The sequence below is a fragment of the Pseudopodoces humilis genome, chromosome 3 (genome assembly GCF_049639895.1).
Source record: "Pseudopodoces humilis isolate 2021_Gansu_Grassland_sample_001 chromosome 3, ASM4963989v1, whole genome shotgun sequence".
In the NCBI taxonomy this organism is placed as follows: Eukaryota; Metazoa; Chordata; class Aves; order Passeriformes; family Paridae; genus Pseudopodoces; species Pseudopodoces humilis.
In genome coordinates this window covers 37,448,875-37,464,665 of record NC_142202.1, presented here as the reverse complement: position 1 = coordinate 37,464,665, position 15,791 = coordinate 37,448,875, and the positions used below count along the sequence as shown (strand labels likewise).

The following is a 15,791-nucleotide window of genomic DNA, read 5'->3' as shown; positions in this document are numbered from 1 at the left end:
CCTGATGCCCAGGCTGCACTCCTAGGTAGCAAAAAACTGGTATTCAGATATCTGTCCAGTCTAATGCTAAGAGGAAACTCAAACCTTGAGCCTCCACAGAGTCCAGTGTGGCAGATAAAGGTTTATGGGCAGGTGCTGATGAGGGTTTGCATCCAGCCAGCTCACAAGGAGGTGTGCTAAGCTGCTGTAAGGGCCTGCAGGCAGGCTCTGTCTGAGGCTGGCTTTTGGGGACTCACTGAACACAGACACTGGCAGAGAAGAGAAATTCTACTGGGAATCTTTGCCGTGTGCTACCTGAAGATGGTTCATATGCCATACTTTGCAGACCTTGCACTAGGTCATGACCTGTGTAGAGATTCTTCCCTTTAATCTTTCTTAGTGAACCTCTTCTAATTTATAAAAATAATTAGCACTAGTTGAGACAGAATGAAATGGCCAGTATCTTTGTAGTCAGTCAGGGTGTTTACCTCTGTTGACCTGGAACATGTGTATTGTATCAGACACAAAATCCATCTAATTTCCCAGCCTCTAGTGATTTGTGATGCACATGTGGTATTTTATGTCTAGTAGCTATTGGCATTTTTTTTTCCATGAATTTGTGCAACCCATTTTTGAAGCCATATGTATATATAATAAGGAGATTTTCAGCTTAGCTGCCCTCTGTGATGAACAGTTTAATTTTATTTGTGATAGCCTTAGAGCAGTCTCCCAGTTCCTATCCACATTTCTATGAAACGCAAAGCAGCTTCAACAGAGACATTGAGAGATGCTTAAAGCACCCCGTAAAGCAGGAGACCAGGGTTCAAGGTCTTACCTGAATTAAACTGAGCTAGAACCTGAATACATCTCAACATGAACAGAGAGCTCTATATTCATTAAGTTAATTATGCTTAGAGTTTTGCCTAGAGTACTGAAAGTTGTCACGGCACATTAAAAGTTAGTTCAACAATATTGGCTCTGTGAAAGGTAGAGTTCTTGTAATTTTTACCTTGTAATGCAGAGATAAAGATATGCCAATCACAATACCATAGGAAGACTTCATTTATTTTAAATATTTGATTTTTGCCTTAGCTTTTTCTTATAACAATGGGAGCACTTCACCCATCTGATTCAATCTCACAGCACATGAATTGCACCCAATTAAACCTTAGCAAACCTTAGTTAACTTAGCAATGTTGATTACTGTTGCAGTTCTAATGTCATGTGAATGTTCTTGCTGTTCCTGAAAAAATTCCTGTACTCTCAAGGAACTGTTCCAAAACAGATAAATGATAGTATCAGAATAACTCTTGCACCTTTACAAATCAAGTCCCCCGCACAGACAGGACCACAGACTGTGCAGGATTCATTGAGACTCCAGTCTAAGCTGAAGTTCATTGACTTAGGTCTGCCTTCGCCTCCCCTAAGAAACTGAGAGCTGTACTAATTAAACGTCTCCACGAGGCGGTGCTATGCCCCTGAAGGAATGTTTTCCCTCATTTTCCTCAGCCGGGCGAGCAAACCGAGTGGCAGCAGGCAGAGGGCGAGTGCCGGTGCTGGTGAGATGCTGCTTTCAGCCGCCCAGCATCCCTGCAGAGCCGCCCTGCACACGGGCACCGGGCACACAAACCATTCGGGGGCATGCCTGGAGAACAGGGCCTGTGGGACACTTTCCATCTCTATCCCTGAAATTAGTGTAAACATTTACCCACCTGTGCTTTCAGGCTGTCTGTTCCACTTGGCATCACCTGCCAGGTGCATCGGTCTGTGTGTCAGACCTAACTGGCTGTGACTGTAGTGCTTGGTGAGGCAGTGAGAAGGTTTGTTTTATCTTTGACCGGGGCCTCTTTCAAGGCAGGAATAATGCCAGGGTTGTCTCCAATTTGACTCCTGTCTGGATCCCTTCCATATCATTTCTTTTATCAAGGCATCTTATTGTCACAGCTCGTGCCAGTTGAATTTAAGGGTCAGACACTGCCGCTAAACTGTTCCTCTCCAGAACAGGCGCCGGATACACAATCAGTTTCAGGGAAATACTTCCAATAAGAAAAATGCAGGGTTTGCTTTAGCCTGTAGTGGCTGTGGCCAGTGAAAGGACCTCTTGCCGTCACATCTCTGCAAATGCCTGCAGGTCTATGATGTTCAACAAGATGAAACACTGTGGACATGTTGAGGCCTAAGTCAGCATGACAGAGGTGAACATGGTGCAGCATGAGGAGTGTGAAAGAGGTGAAAGAAAAACCAGAAAGGAGAGTTGTTGTAGGGGAATTGGGTGACCAGGAGTTGATGGCAGCGTAGAGAGCAGGAAGAGCTGTGGTGACACTCCGTGCAGATCTCCTAAAGTGTGTCAAGGCTCTGCAAGGGCCGTCTATTTCTTGGGGACTTTCTGTGTGTCAGGACAGGGCCTGAGGACAGGGATGAGCCCAAATGGTGGAAGGTGGGTCCAGAGGTGGCCTGTGACTGGGCTGGGCAGGGATGTGGGGAGCTGGAGGCAGCTGCAGTGTCACTAGGCAGTGACATGGGTTCCTGAGCCATGACCAGCATGTGGGGATTAGCAGGGAACTGGGAGAGCAAGGTCTGATGGTACCCTCAGAGCCTGGCACCAATTTGGGAAGACTTGGAGAAAGAGAAGGAGAAATAGAGCCTGCTATAGAGGAATTTGAGTGTTAGTGAAAGCCAAGAGCTGACTGGAGGGGCTGTAACCTGTCAGATGGAGTGGAAGCTCCAGATGGAGGAAAGGAAAGAGAGATGTGAAATGACATGGCACAGCTATGAGGGTCCAGGAAACATAAACAGTGGTGGTGAAATGGGCCTTGTGCTTGGGCAGATGTCAAAAGGAGGGAGGAGGAAGCCTGAGGGGAGTGTAGCTGGTGGGACTGTGAAGGAGGGTAGGGAAGGATGGAAGGGGGAATAGGGTAAGTTGGCAGGAGGGAGGAAGAGGGCAAGCACAACTGTAGGACATAGGAGGGATGAAGCAGGTGCCACATGTGGTCTTGAAAGTCTATTCCAAATGAAGGAGTTGGAAGCTTTAGGGAAGCTAAATGGCATTACTTGCTGCTTGGGGTAGAAAAGGCAAACTCGGCAGCAAGCATGCAGAGAGCAGCCCAGCTTTAACTACTGGTGTATCCTGACCCTTCAGATCTGTGCACAGATATTGCATGGCCCATTGGGAAGGATAAAATGTTCTCTTTCTGCTGTAATGTGTACTTTTAGTCTAGATAGGTCATTGGAAGCTTATCTTAAACATTTACTTACTAGTGCAGGACTGATATTTTTCCCATCTTAGAGTGTAAATTACATTATTTCAGGGAAAATAAAATTTATCTGTGGCAATATCAGTTAAGAAGCTTTGTTTTAAAACCATTGCAGACTCCTGGAGCTGTTTGAACTTTGGGATGACAGACAAAATAATATTTGATTAATTAAAAGGCACAGTGTGAATGATGGAATCAATGACACGGTAAAGTTGACTCCAGCCAGATGTAGGTTTAGAAAACCGCATAGTCCCTGCTATTTACACCACAAAACCAAGCTTCCTGGCCTCTTTTAACCTCACACGTCTGTGCTGGTGGGGAATGTAGCCATAAACCAGCTTCCTCTGTAATTCCCTACCTTAAAATTAGCTTATCTTTCTTAGCACAAAACCTTTCTAGATGGTTTTTCTTTTACAAGGATAAGCAATGCACACGCTTGCCCACTAGCAACTGCTCAATAAAATGTGGCCACATATTAGATTTGAACTTTTTCAGAGTAGCTTCCAGGGTGGTTTTGGTGCTGGACACGTTGACGAGACACCAGCAAGGTAAACTGTAATAGCAATGACACCGATGCAAAAGTGGTGCCTATGTAAATACACGAGTAGAATATGGGTTACAGAGTCATAAGTGTTTGGGGGGGAAAAATGTAACACAACCTGGATGAAATGTGTTATTAAAAAAGTGTTTTAAATTTGGTTCTGTGAACAAATTTTCTCCAAGAAGCTGCTGATTATCTTGTCCTACCAAACTTAAAAATCCTGTCAGAACATATGTAGTCTTAGCCCAAGCTTTAATTCCAGCTAGTCATGAGTCTGTTCTAGCAAATCTGGCCATGCAATCCAGTAAAATCCTTCTTTAAATATTCATCTTTAGCTGCTGATGCAGCTAGAAGTTCTTACCCATTTCTTGCTAGGTTACAGACTAGGTGGTGTAAATTTCTACCATTTTGTTACATTTAAAATCTCTAAAGAGATTTTTACATTTAAAATCTGCTAAAGGTGTTAATTTCAGACTCTGTTCACTGTATATGCAAAGTAAAAAGTGTATTGCTAGTTTTATCGAAGTCTTAGCTAATCAATGAAGTATTTTTAAGCCCATTTACAATAACACTAGGACTTACAGTTCAAATTATAGTTAAAATAAAGGATATGCAAACTTTCTGGTAACACCCGTTTTCCTGGTGTTATTTTTAACATTCCACTGCTCCTCTGGGTTCTAGGCTCAATAGCTGCAGTCTGGAATGGGCTGGTATAGTGAATCCTTTATCAGAAGGAGCATGATATTGATATTTTTTTTTCTTCTTACTGTATAATCTGCCTGGAGTCAGTCTTACGTATTTGTTAACAGACTCCTCTGACACACAAGCCAATGTTGATGTGCTTTACCCAAGTCAGTTATGCCTTTGTTCTCTTTGCTGTCCTCGAGACTGTTTTTACCCATCCTTCAAGGCTGTATTCGGGTAACTGTCCCCTTGAGTCTGGTTTATAATGCTGGGGCCTCCCATATCATCCTGTGTCTCTGCTTTCAAGGCCTCTTCTATCATCCCATGCCATTACTCCTCTGCATAGCATTTTACTGTAGGGTCAGAGACAGTTTGTTCTGACCAATAGTACCTATAGTGGTCATTCCCACCTTCCTGTTACAAAAATACATGGAACTCTTAAACCATCCAATAATACAAAAATTGTGGGAAAGCAGAACAGGGGAATAGTCATCAGGTCATTAAATAATTGCTGTCACAGACTAAAACAAATCTTTAGGCATGTCAACACAAGTTCAGATAAAATCTGATGGGTCCTGAGACTCAGGGTGCTGGCTTGGCACAAAGGTCTCTTACAAGAAACAGCAACACCATTTTTACTGAGGCATAAAGGTACATGTTCTAAACCTTCATCTAAAGTCTCTTCCAGTGTAAATTTATAGCTAGTGCTGTAAAACTTGACTTCAATTCCTCTCTTAACCTTTGGGGCACTACCTGTCCTGGCTGTAGCCATAAGCTGGAGGCCTTTGTCATCCAAATCCCAAAGCCCTTCCCAGACCCACAACTTTCAAATCAAACCTGTTTGATCAAAGCTTTTCCTTGTTTGGAACTCGGCCCTCACAGTCCTCAGGTAGCTAATGTAGGATCCAGGTAATAGCTTTGCTGTTCTGCAACTGGCAGTATAAAATTTATCCAGCAACCCTGTCAGTCCAGGAACCCATCGGACCTAACCAAAAGCAGAGCAGTCAGTGCCTCAGCTGAGTCAGGGCAAACCTGACCCTGTCCATCAGCACACACTTCCAGAGCCCTGGCTGCACTCTAACCAGGGTTTCTGGGCTCAAACCTGACTCAGGCATGATGTCTCAGGCAAACAACTGGCTCAAGCAGACCCATCAGATCACTTCCCAGACGTGTTTTTTGCTGCACAGGTGCAACATAGAGGCACATCCGTGCACACACACACCCAGGAAAGCCTGGCACAGCACCTGGCATCCTGCTGAAGGCTCTTGGAATGTAGCTCCTGGAAAAGCTCACAGCCCGCTTGGGCCACAGGTGAGCCTCCAGCCCATCTTTTCCTCCCACTGCCTCCTGTGTGCAGGTCTCGGAGTTGACAGTAGGGGGTATGAAATGTACAGGCATCGCCTGCCGGGCTTCCTTTTCCATCGTGGACAGACAGCTGCTAACCTCCCATGCCGTGGATTTCCAGCAAGCATGTAGGGTTGTGAAGCCTGGTCTCTAAGCAGCTAATTATAATCTAAATGATAAATAGTAAATGCTAACCACAAAAACCATTAATTATTTCCCTGCATTTTAGTGAAAGGAAAAGCTTCTGAAAAGGTTGTTCATACACAGCATCTTTCAGTGAGTCCTGAGTCACAGTATGAAATGTGGAACATCTATTATTAGGCCATTGATTTCTGGTTTTTTTTTTCCCCCATCAGGTAAATTTTAAAAGTTAAATAAAACATGGCTATACAAGAAACAGCACACCTAGCTTGATTTCTAAAATATCTTAAACAACTGAAAAAGAAACTGAGGTCAGGGTTTTAGTATTTGGATACTCACAATGTCAAGCTCAGGACGTTTCAACTCACAGGTGCCTAATTAAAGGAGCAAGAAAAATAACTATAACCGGGAAATGTCCTGTAAAATTAGTCTCTGTGTTATAAATAAAGATGCACCAGAGGAAATCTGAGAATAGGTCTTAACTTCCTGTCTAATGAGAAATAGACGAGAACTATATAGAGAGAACTTTAGCTTTCCTATTTTGGGCAACAATAAAGTAGAAAAGATGTGACAGAGTGTTTTTGTTTATGAGGTTAAGCTGACAGTCGTTTTCAGCTGTGTTGCCACTTACGAGAGAAGGCACGTTCTTTATTCTACTCATGGAAAACAGTTATATAAGAATGACCTGTATTAGATTAGATTTTCTGCTTTAGAGCAGTGCAAATTCAATATTCACCATCTACCTGAATTTAATTCATTATATGAATAGCTGCAACCCTCAGAGTGAGAACCTTGATGTGCAGTCTCACCAAACCAAGGCACTCTTTCATCTTGTATCCAATATAATACCCTGTGTATATCAATTTGATTTTAACTAGTTGCTGTCATCACAAAGCAGTTCTTTCATTTTATGTCAGAATTCCCTAGGCACAGTAGACAAATTGGCTCACACAAAGCTGCTTCATGTGGATTTAACTGGATCATTGTAGTACTGGCACCTCTATTTTTCCTGTGTGTGAAACATATTCTCATTGAATTTATATCTTTTCTGTTCCTTATCTATAGCCACACTTTAGCATTTTGATTAGCCTAAATCTGTCTCTGAACTAGAGCAATAGTCACGTGGCTATGTACTTCTCTCTTTGTGAGATTTTGACTCCTGAATGGTTCAAATAATCCATTTTCTCCCAAAATCCTCTGGTCTATCCAGTGCCCTAGACATCAGCTATTTTTACCCCCTGCAGTAAAAGCACCAATAAACATGACAGTATGTTAATTCATGTGATCACGTTCATAAAACAGCCCTGTTGAAGCCAAGAAGACAAAATTAATTTGTTGGACTGTCACCATCCATTGTAGATCAGGCTTCAACAGCTGAGGCTGTTTTTGCTTAGAACTCTAGCTGTAGCTCTAGTGGGCTGTGTTAACCTAAATATTATGGTGGGCTGAACATTGCTTGTGCACAATGAATTATTCTTTGTCTTCCTTTCAAATATACATAGCTTTTCTCACATTCTTGTTAGAAAATAAGTAATACTTCCTGTTTTGAGACATCGAAACCTTTTAAAAATTCTGTATTTCACATAAAGTGAAATAACTTTACATATTTCTATTACCCTAAATAAAAAGCTTATTTTTGCAAGTAAAATTCTCTTAAAACCAAGCATCTCTGATCAAAAGCAAATGTATTTCGGACTTAAAGAAAGCTTCACTAGGATACATGTTTTTTAATTATGCATCACCAGCTTTTTTGCTTATCAGGGAGAGATGATGCACCAAGGGTAAACAAGCAGGAATGCAGAAATTACATCTTAAAGCAAAGCACAAAGAAGGTTAACAGTTGCATATTGTACTCTGAATTAAGGGTCTTCAGTTTTCAGATGTTGTCTATACCAGGCAAAATAAGCATGATCATAAAAGAAGCATGCTAACATAAGGCGGTGTAGAATTCGGTGGATGTCAAAATTTATCATTATATATCTACAGCTTCCAGTATTTTGAACAAGAAGCTTTGCCATTAATGTTTTTAATCTGGATGGTACTTCTTAGCTGCTGTTTGTGAACACATTCTTCATTTGCTTCAATGTAGCTCTACTGGAGGGTTGATGTGTACTCTTTTACCTGAATGAGACGCTGCTCTAAGAAGGACACTTTATTTCAAGATGTTTTCTATCCCTGTAGATCTCTTTCCAGTACTGTAAGATATCGATTAACTGCAAAGAAAGCATTCCTTGTACATGTTTTTGTATTGTTGTATGGTCTTCAGCAGACTCTGTGGTCTCTTTATCCCTGTTAGTTTTTCCAAAAGGCTCAGCATAGAATTAGAAGTAAATCTACGTCCTTCACTGTGACCCAGAGATAATAAGACAAAATTTTCTTCCTGTCTCCCTGAGGGAATACTGCAGGGGGGATATTGAATAGTGCTTACAACAGTTCTTTCTGTAGCTTGCTGTAATTTATGGGTATTCATTCCTGGTCATAATATGCAGCAGAGTTGACAATCAAAAAATTTATTCATAAAGTGGCATAGATGAAATCTAGTAGCTTTTCCATAGTGCTGGGACAAATGTTCCATACTAACTGGGGAACTAGAGCATATTGTGTTGAGTGAGCATCAGAAGTGATCAAAGTCTCCTGTCCTCAGCAAACTGATGTGTGACGCACACCTGGAGCATCTCTGAATTTCCTGTCCAAGACCAGGCAGAACAGGCAAAGTTAGAGACCCCCCTGCTTGACAAACCCAGGCCACTGTCAAGGAGATTAGGTTTGCTAGTTTAGGATGTAAGAACATGATTCAAGTAGGCACTGGTAATGAAGAATTGCCATACACCTTTTCTTTATTGAAGAAAAAATGCAGATAAATATATGTGTGCTTACCATCACTGGGTGTGGAGCACTGAACGAACACTGAAGGCTGATATATCTGGATGGTATGATTTCTTCCCTGAATCAGAGGGACTCCATCACTGTACCATTTCTTTATATTTGGTTCATGCAGCAGGAAGTTTTTAACTCAGCAATCAGCAAGACTGGGAATAGAAGGGATGTTTCAACTCTAATAGGCTGAAATATGCTGCTGCATCTAGTTCATGCTAGAATTTTTGCAATGGAAAATACTAGAATAATAATTCACCATTTTTTTCAGCAATTTGTTCTTGGTAAATTGCATGTGTATGGCTAGAAGTTTTCTTTTAGTTATTCCTAAGGTCTCCCAATTTTGTTTTCAGAACTAAGATCAAAATTGTTTATAAAAATAAGGTTAGAAACTTGGTATGTGAAATTTTGCTTCAGTGTCCTTTGCTATTAGATCACAACAGAGACATGAAGATGGAGAAAAAACAGAGACACTGTGAAGCTCTTCTGGATTGATTACAAAAATTTTAAATACATCTGGTCTTCTCATTTAGTGCTTCTGAAAAGAATAGCAATGTTTTGTCACTGCTGTAGTGATTTTCATCTGTATGCATGTTAAGCAATGAGTTCCCATTAAAAAAATAATTATTTCTGTCACAGGGAAAACTGAGGCCCAGGTCAAGTGTTCCCCACTCTCCCACTCTGCCCCTCTGAGCTAGCTCAGAGTGCTTGCAAAAGTCATCCTTCCTTAAGGATGTAGGTGTTGAGAAATCAATACTAGATTATGTTCTTTCTTATTAGCCTGAGCAGCTTTTTCTGTTTCCCAGGACTTACTAATGTGCTGTTGTATAGAGGTCATCTTCCTGCCGAATTGCTGAATAATCCAGCAGGGTGCAGGGCTGAGTTCCCTCTCCACAAGCAGAGAGACAAAAGTAAAAGTCATTTCTAGGATACAGATAAGAAGACCTTATTCACTTTTGTCACCTCTACGTCAAAAAGATAAGCAAATGGGAGAATATTAAGTGGGGAGCAACAAAAGACATTCACAGGCTGAGAAGACTGATGTAGGTTGTAAAATAAATAATGGCAAACATGTTATTGATGTTTCCTGATTAAAAGAAGACAGTGAGGTTTGGGGTTTTTTTTGATGTTTTGGTTTAGTTTTCCTTAAATGCATATTGCAATGGCCACTACATGAGCTGGAAATAAATTTTTGCAGATGTTGGCCTTTGTTATTCCATTTTAATTCAGGTCATTTCAGCCAAGAACTAAAATCTAGGCACTACTCACTGACACAACTTATATGTTTTATCAATACTAGATGACCAGAATTCAAGTGGAGTTATGGCTTTGTTGCATTGTTTAAAGCTGGGCCAATTTCCTTTTCCTGTCTTACTAGAAATAAATATATTGAAAAATTATCCATAAAAATAAATATAAAAGTCTATCCACATAAAATCCTATTTAGAAGGTATACACTAAGAAGTTACAGGAATTGTTATAAATTAAATATTTTTATTTAAGTTCATTTTCCCACATGCTTGAATAAAACCATATTATGAATGGAGAGAGCAGAGCTTCAAGGTTGGAACCTTCATGCATTTTTTATTATAGGTACTATTCACATGGTTGCCAGCCTTGTGTGATGGAAATGACCCAGGGCACTGCCATCTCTTCTGTCCTTGTACTATCATTTTAGGTAGGAAACAGCCAAATAGGCCATTTGTGTAGATTATGTAATTTTGTCCCAGTCATAAATAGGACAAACACAGGAGTCCCTTTTAGATTCTTCATGATGACTTTTTCCTTCTGTGTCATTCTACCTGGGGAGCTTTCGTTGCTCATGAGTGGGTTTTACCTTTTTTCCAAAATCTTTATGTTTATTCTTTGTGCCTGTTATATTCGTGTAGAGTTACACTGGAATGAAACTCAGATCTCCAATACAACAGAGTACACTTTATTATGAAAAACAGCTTCCTTCCAGGCACCCCACCATCCTTTGTGCAGCATCCTAGCAGCAGCATTACCAAATGTTGCACTTTTTTTTAAGTGTTTTTGCTGCTCTTGCAAGCAGGGCTCTAATCCCTGAAGCAGAATCAAACCTGTGGTGTCTAACATGTGATGTTGTCAGCCAGATTCACCTGACTCCTCCTTTGCCTTCCCTTTTGCTTTACCTGTCTTCGTGCATTTGCAGCGGGGCTCGGTGCCCCCATGAGTGCTCTTTCTCTCTCTTTGCAGCGGTATGTGGTTGATGAGCACGCAGCCATGCAAGCTCGATGGGAAGAAGCCTCTAGAGAAACAATCAAGAAGACAACCAAGCCATGCCCCAACTGCAATATTCCAGTAGAAAAAAATGGTAAGTTTATTAGACATCTTGTACTTACCTGTCTCTTAAAATTCACTTTACAGTATAAACATATGAACGTGCAGGCGTACCTAGGCATAATATTATTCCAAGAGGGGAGAGCACAAAAAGCTTGAATAATTCCCTGTGTCACCTTAACTAAATTAGCTTGAAAACACTAACCCTAAATCACTTAGTTCTAAAACCACTAATTAAGCCTCACAAAATGTCCAGCTATTTTTTAGATAGGGGAAATGGGGCACTGGATGTAGCATTCATATGACTGGATGTCCAGTGAGTTATCTACAATTTCTGTTGCCACTGGGAAAAGTAGACATTTGTAGGGTAAAACTCATCTCACAATGCAGCAGAATGTATGTCAAATGTAGGCCAGAAAATCACACCTAAAAGTGGGGTGTGAAGAGTTAGTCCTGCTGTAGATGTCTACACAGTGTATGGCTGAATTTCAGTGAGATTAATCCCAACCCAGCCACACAACCATGGCAGAAGAGCAAGTTAGAGGAAGCAACACGAGTCCTGACAAAGTCTGCATTAATCAGTGCTTACCATGCAGGAAGAAAAGTAATCTGCTGGCACTGGGGTGTTTAAAATGAAGAACAGGAATGGTAAATAGGCTGTACTTTATAGGTTAATACTGTTCCAAGACTTAATTGTATTTATGCTAATTAATAAAAATATATTAACATGACTGCCTAAATATTATACAAATATTTAGAGGATGCTTCCCAGTTTTGTGGCATTCACATAAGACACTGAAAACGCCAAATAAGGCTCTATGAACTGCAAGGGGAGAACTTTGAGCAGCAGCACTACAGAAATATTACTGGGGAAGAAATAGGACAAAAACCTAAAATCTGGGGTTTGATGAAAAAAAATAAGGCAGTTGACAGATGGAAAGTGGGAGACACCTTCAAGCATAATAAGCAGAAGGAAAGAAAGATTGAATTGAAGAGTGGGAAGGTGAGACAAGATTTGGCATAGCGTAGAGAGCAAGGCGGGCAGCATAAGAGAGATAAAAGAGGTCTAGGTAAAAAAAAATATTTACAGATTTGTAGAACAGACTGAAAACCAGAAGTTTTAATCTGATTAGAAATAGACAAATGATAATGGTGACTATTTGTATTCAAGAGTTTGTGCACAGCCATACTAAAAACCCCTTCTGGTTAGGCTTGAAGGAGTGGTAAGACCTTTACTTTCTCTTAGACTCTGAGCACCCTACTTCAGTTTTGAATTGGATGATCCCTTAAGGGACCTTCCCACCTCAGTGATTCTGTCATTTTGCAAATAAAAGGAAGAAACTTAAAAAGTGCAGTGTTTGCCTTCTTCTTTAGTCATGGGTACTGCACATGCCAGCTTCTATTTGTAAACTTAAAGAAGCACTTCAGAGCTGCCAAAATACAGCTGCTGTCAAGAGACTGACAGCTGTATCCTAAGGTCTGCCAGTAGTCCTCATTTGGGAGAAGTACACTAACTCCACACAGGAGAATTCTGCTTTCCTTCCCCAGATATTCTGTGGACAACGTATTTTACCAGGGACAGTGACAATGCCAGTAACTTCTCTGTAATAGCCCATATAAATGACAGGCATTGTAGAATATTTCTGGATGCCAGTACTGTCCTGTAATAGCTGAAGTGAAAGAGAGGAACACTTTCCCACAGCTAAGTCCCCAGGCCGAGTGAGTTTAAACACACCTCCATTGCCTCTCAGAGGGCTCCTGTACTCACAGAGCTGTAGGTCCCGTTACTTGAGGCACTCTCCACTCTTGACTGTTGATCTCAGCTGTGCTATAGCAGAGAATAATGTGATTTTTGTAGCTTAGCAGGGAGGGCACATGTTTGACAGAAAGCACCTACTGGGTTTGGGTCCTGCGCCAGGACTGAGATGAGTTTTACCCAGTGACAGCTTAATACAAACTGTAAGAGAGGACTGGATCTAAACTTTATAAAAACCATAACATGGAGGCTGACCAATTGTATGTTTACATTTAAATAAGATAAAAATCTTTCTGCCACATTGCACTTCTTATACAAAGATATAAACTGATGAATAGACCTTGCTATCGCAAGTGGTTTTCTCTCTCTGTCAGGTGAAGCAGACAGGCCTGTTTTAACAAACGAATTCTTGTTTGTTTTTGCCTTCGGAGAAACATTCTGGAGTGGCATTTTTAAAAACATGGTGTAAGGGTAGCAGCTCGTACAGTAGGGAACACACACTCCCTGTGCCTCCCATCACCATTTGGAGTCAAACCAAGATGACATTTCAGCATTTCTTCATAGTGCATGCTTTTCTCTCAGTTTGAATTATACAACAGATCTCTTTGTGTGGTAAGCAACATAGTTTCAATTTGAAGTGTATTTCTGTAATGACCTTTGACAATGTTAATGTTTTATAAATTACAAAATAAACTTTTGATCAAGGTGGTGAGCATAGAAATTAAAACTTCTCTCATAGTATGGAGAAGTAAGGAACCCAACATGCAAAAAACATTGATATGATCAAAAGGCTGTTTCAGATACTAAAAAGGTCAAATGAACTTAACTTACAAATGTAATTTTTGTATCATCAGCAGTCAGCCACCAAAGTCTGTATCTCCTCATTTACCAAATTTTCACATCTTGCAAATCTTTCAATCCAAATTCAAAAAATAATTTAATTTTGTTTATCTTCTGGCTCACAGCTGGACTTGCATGGAGTAACCTTGAGGAGGTACCTCCTCAAAGGACTGCTTTGAGAGGCCACAGACTAACATCTTTTTTCCTTATCCCTAGCATAGTCTTTTTTAATTTCCTCCTACCCCTGCAGTCCCTCAAGTGAGAAAAGCACATTAAAGCCCAATAACAGAGGAGCAGCGAGTTTTAGAAAGCCCAGGGAAATATTCTTTGGTTTTGTACTTTTATTAAATAATTTACTTAGTTGGTAAATTAAGGTCTAAGAAAGCTGATTTTAATGCTCTTTACTGTTGACTAACATCTCTAAGTGTTTTCCAAGTACCAAAGCCATTCTGTTGCTATTTTGCAGGTGGCTGTATGCACATGAAATGCCCTCGCCCTCAGTGCAGATTTGAGTGGTGCTGGAACTGTGGCCTGGAGTGGAACAGAACCTGCATGGGAGATCACTGGTTTGACTAGCAGTGCTGAGGCCAGTCCGTGTTGCTGCTAAAGCTTGTTTTTATCAGAGCCAAATTCTGAACCACTTGCTTGAACAAAAATCCCAGTGGTTTTAGGGACACAGAGTTCAGAAGCTGACCTAGTTTGTTGGTTTTTTGCTTTATTGCATATGCAATCATACCAAAATCACAGTGAAGTTATGCCAAGGCTTTTAAATCCACTAAGTGAAAAGAATAATTGTTTTAATGGACAGACTTGCTCATTGTGGTACAAAGAGGGGTAAAATACAACTTTTTGAACTGGGGCAGTCTGTCAACATGGAGAGCTGGCAGGGTTACCATGAGGAACCTGACCTGACATTTATAGTCAGGAATACATAACTCTTGCAAGAGGGAGCAGCCTGCATACATGCTTGTGTCTGAGTGTGCAAGCATCAAGGCGGGGTGTTTCCTGCATCATTTCCTGTTTTTCTTTGGCTGCTTCTTCGCTCATTCAGCACAATTTTTGATTTCAAGGCAGTATTTCTTAACAGCATTTTTGGCAGAGGGAAGGCTGTGGCTCTTAAGTGTTTTCTCTGGGTTTCTTTCTAACAGGTTTTCTGTAGCGGTTTTGCTTTCAAACGAAATCCTCATGGAAACACCCAGCTTTTTGTGATGTACAACACAAAGGCAGCCTACCTACTCATTATAGCCTTTGTTACCATGGAAGATTAGCTAAGGATGCAGTTTCAGCCCTATCTGCGGCTGTTGGTGCAGCGCTGACTGGATCCAATTAAGTGTTGTGCAAGCCACACTCACAGGGCTTCATTTTTCTTGTACTTATGGAATGCTTTGGACGCAGAAAAGCAAGGCAGGAGACTTCTCAGGGCTTTTCTCTATTATGATTCTTCTAAATTGAATTAGAATATGGGTATGATTATGAAAATATATTCATTGCTCTTATGGTGTGGGGAAGAGGGACAGCTTCATTTTACAATGTTAGCACAGTAAGTAAAGTTAATAGCATTTCCAAGTCTGAACAATTTTGTTGTTTGTGATCTTTACATTGATGTTTTACTCTGAAATGAAATGAGTAATGTCCACATCCAACACACCATGTAAGGATTTGCACAATTTAGGTCTGGAAAAATAAACCGCACAATAAATAAAGTGGTCAAAATTTTAAACTTCATTCCCTTTTTTTCATTTTAATTTTTTTCATTTGAGTGAGTACAAAAATATTGGGTGGGTCATGCATTGCCTTGACTGTTTCAGACTCCCAGCTGAGAGGCTAGCCCTTTGATCATGACATAATGTTAGCACAAAATAACTTTTTTTTATCAAGTTTGAACTAATATTTTGTATGGCATGACTGTAGAGTCCTGAAAATATGGGTGTGCCTCGTATCAGTGCAAACCATGAATCTTGAGGCATAAAAAAAATCCCAGGCTCACTAGAAAAAATGTCCAAAAGCAGTGGAATATTCATCTGTCTAAACTGGAAGTGACATTAAAAGTGTGAGGAAACAAAAGAATGAAGGCATG

The 15,791-nt window shown here is 40.6% G+C and overlaps 1 protein-coding gene across 1 annotated transcript in view; it reads left to right on the top strand.

Annotated features, from left to right (window-relative positions):
• PRKN (parkin RBR E3 ubiquitin protein ligase) overlaps nucleotides 1–15,401 on the top strand; it is a 693,701-nt gene extending 678,300 nt beyond the window's left edge. The window contains exons 11-12 of the mRNA XM_088052826.1: nucleotides 11,035–11,152; nucleotides 14,181–15,401. Coding sequence (XP_087908952.1) covers nucleotides 11,035–11,152; nucleotides 14,181–14,290 — 228 coding nt within the window. The 3' untranslated portion in view covers nucleotides 14,291–15,401. The remainder of the gene's footprint in view (nucleotides 1–11,034; nucleotides 11,153–14,180) is intronic.
• Nucleotides 15,402–15,791: the final 390 nt, after the last annotated feature.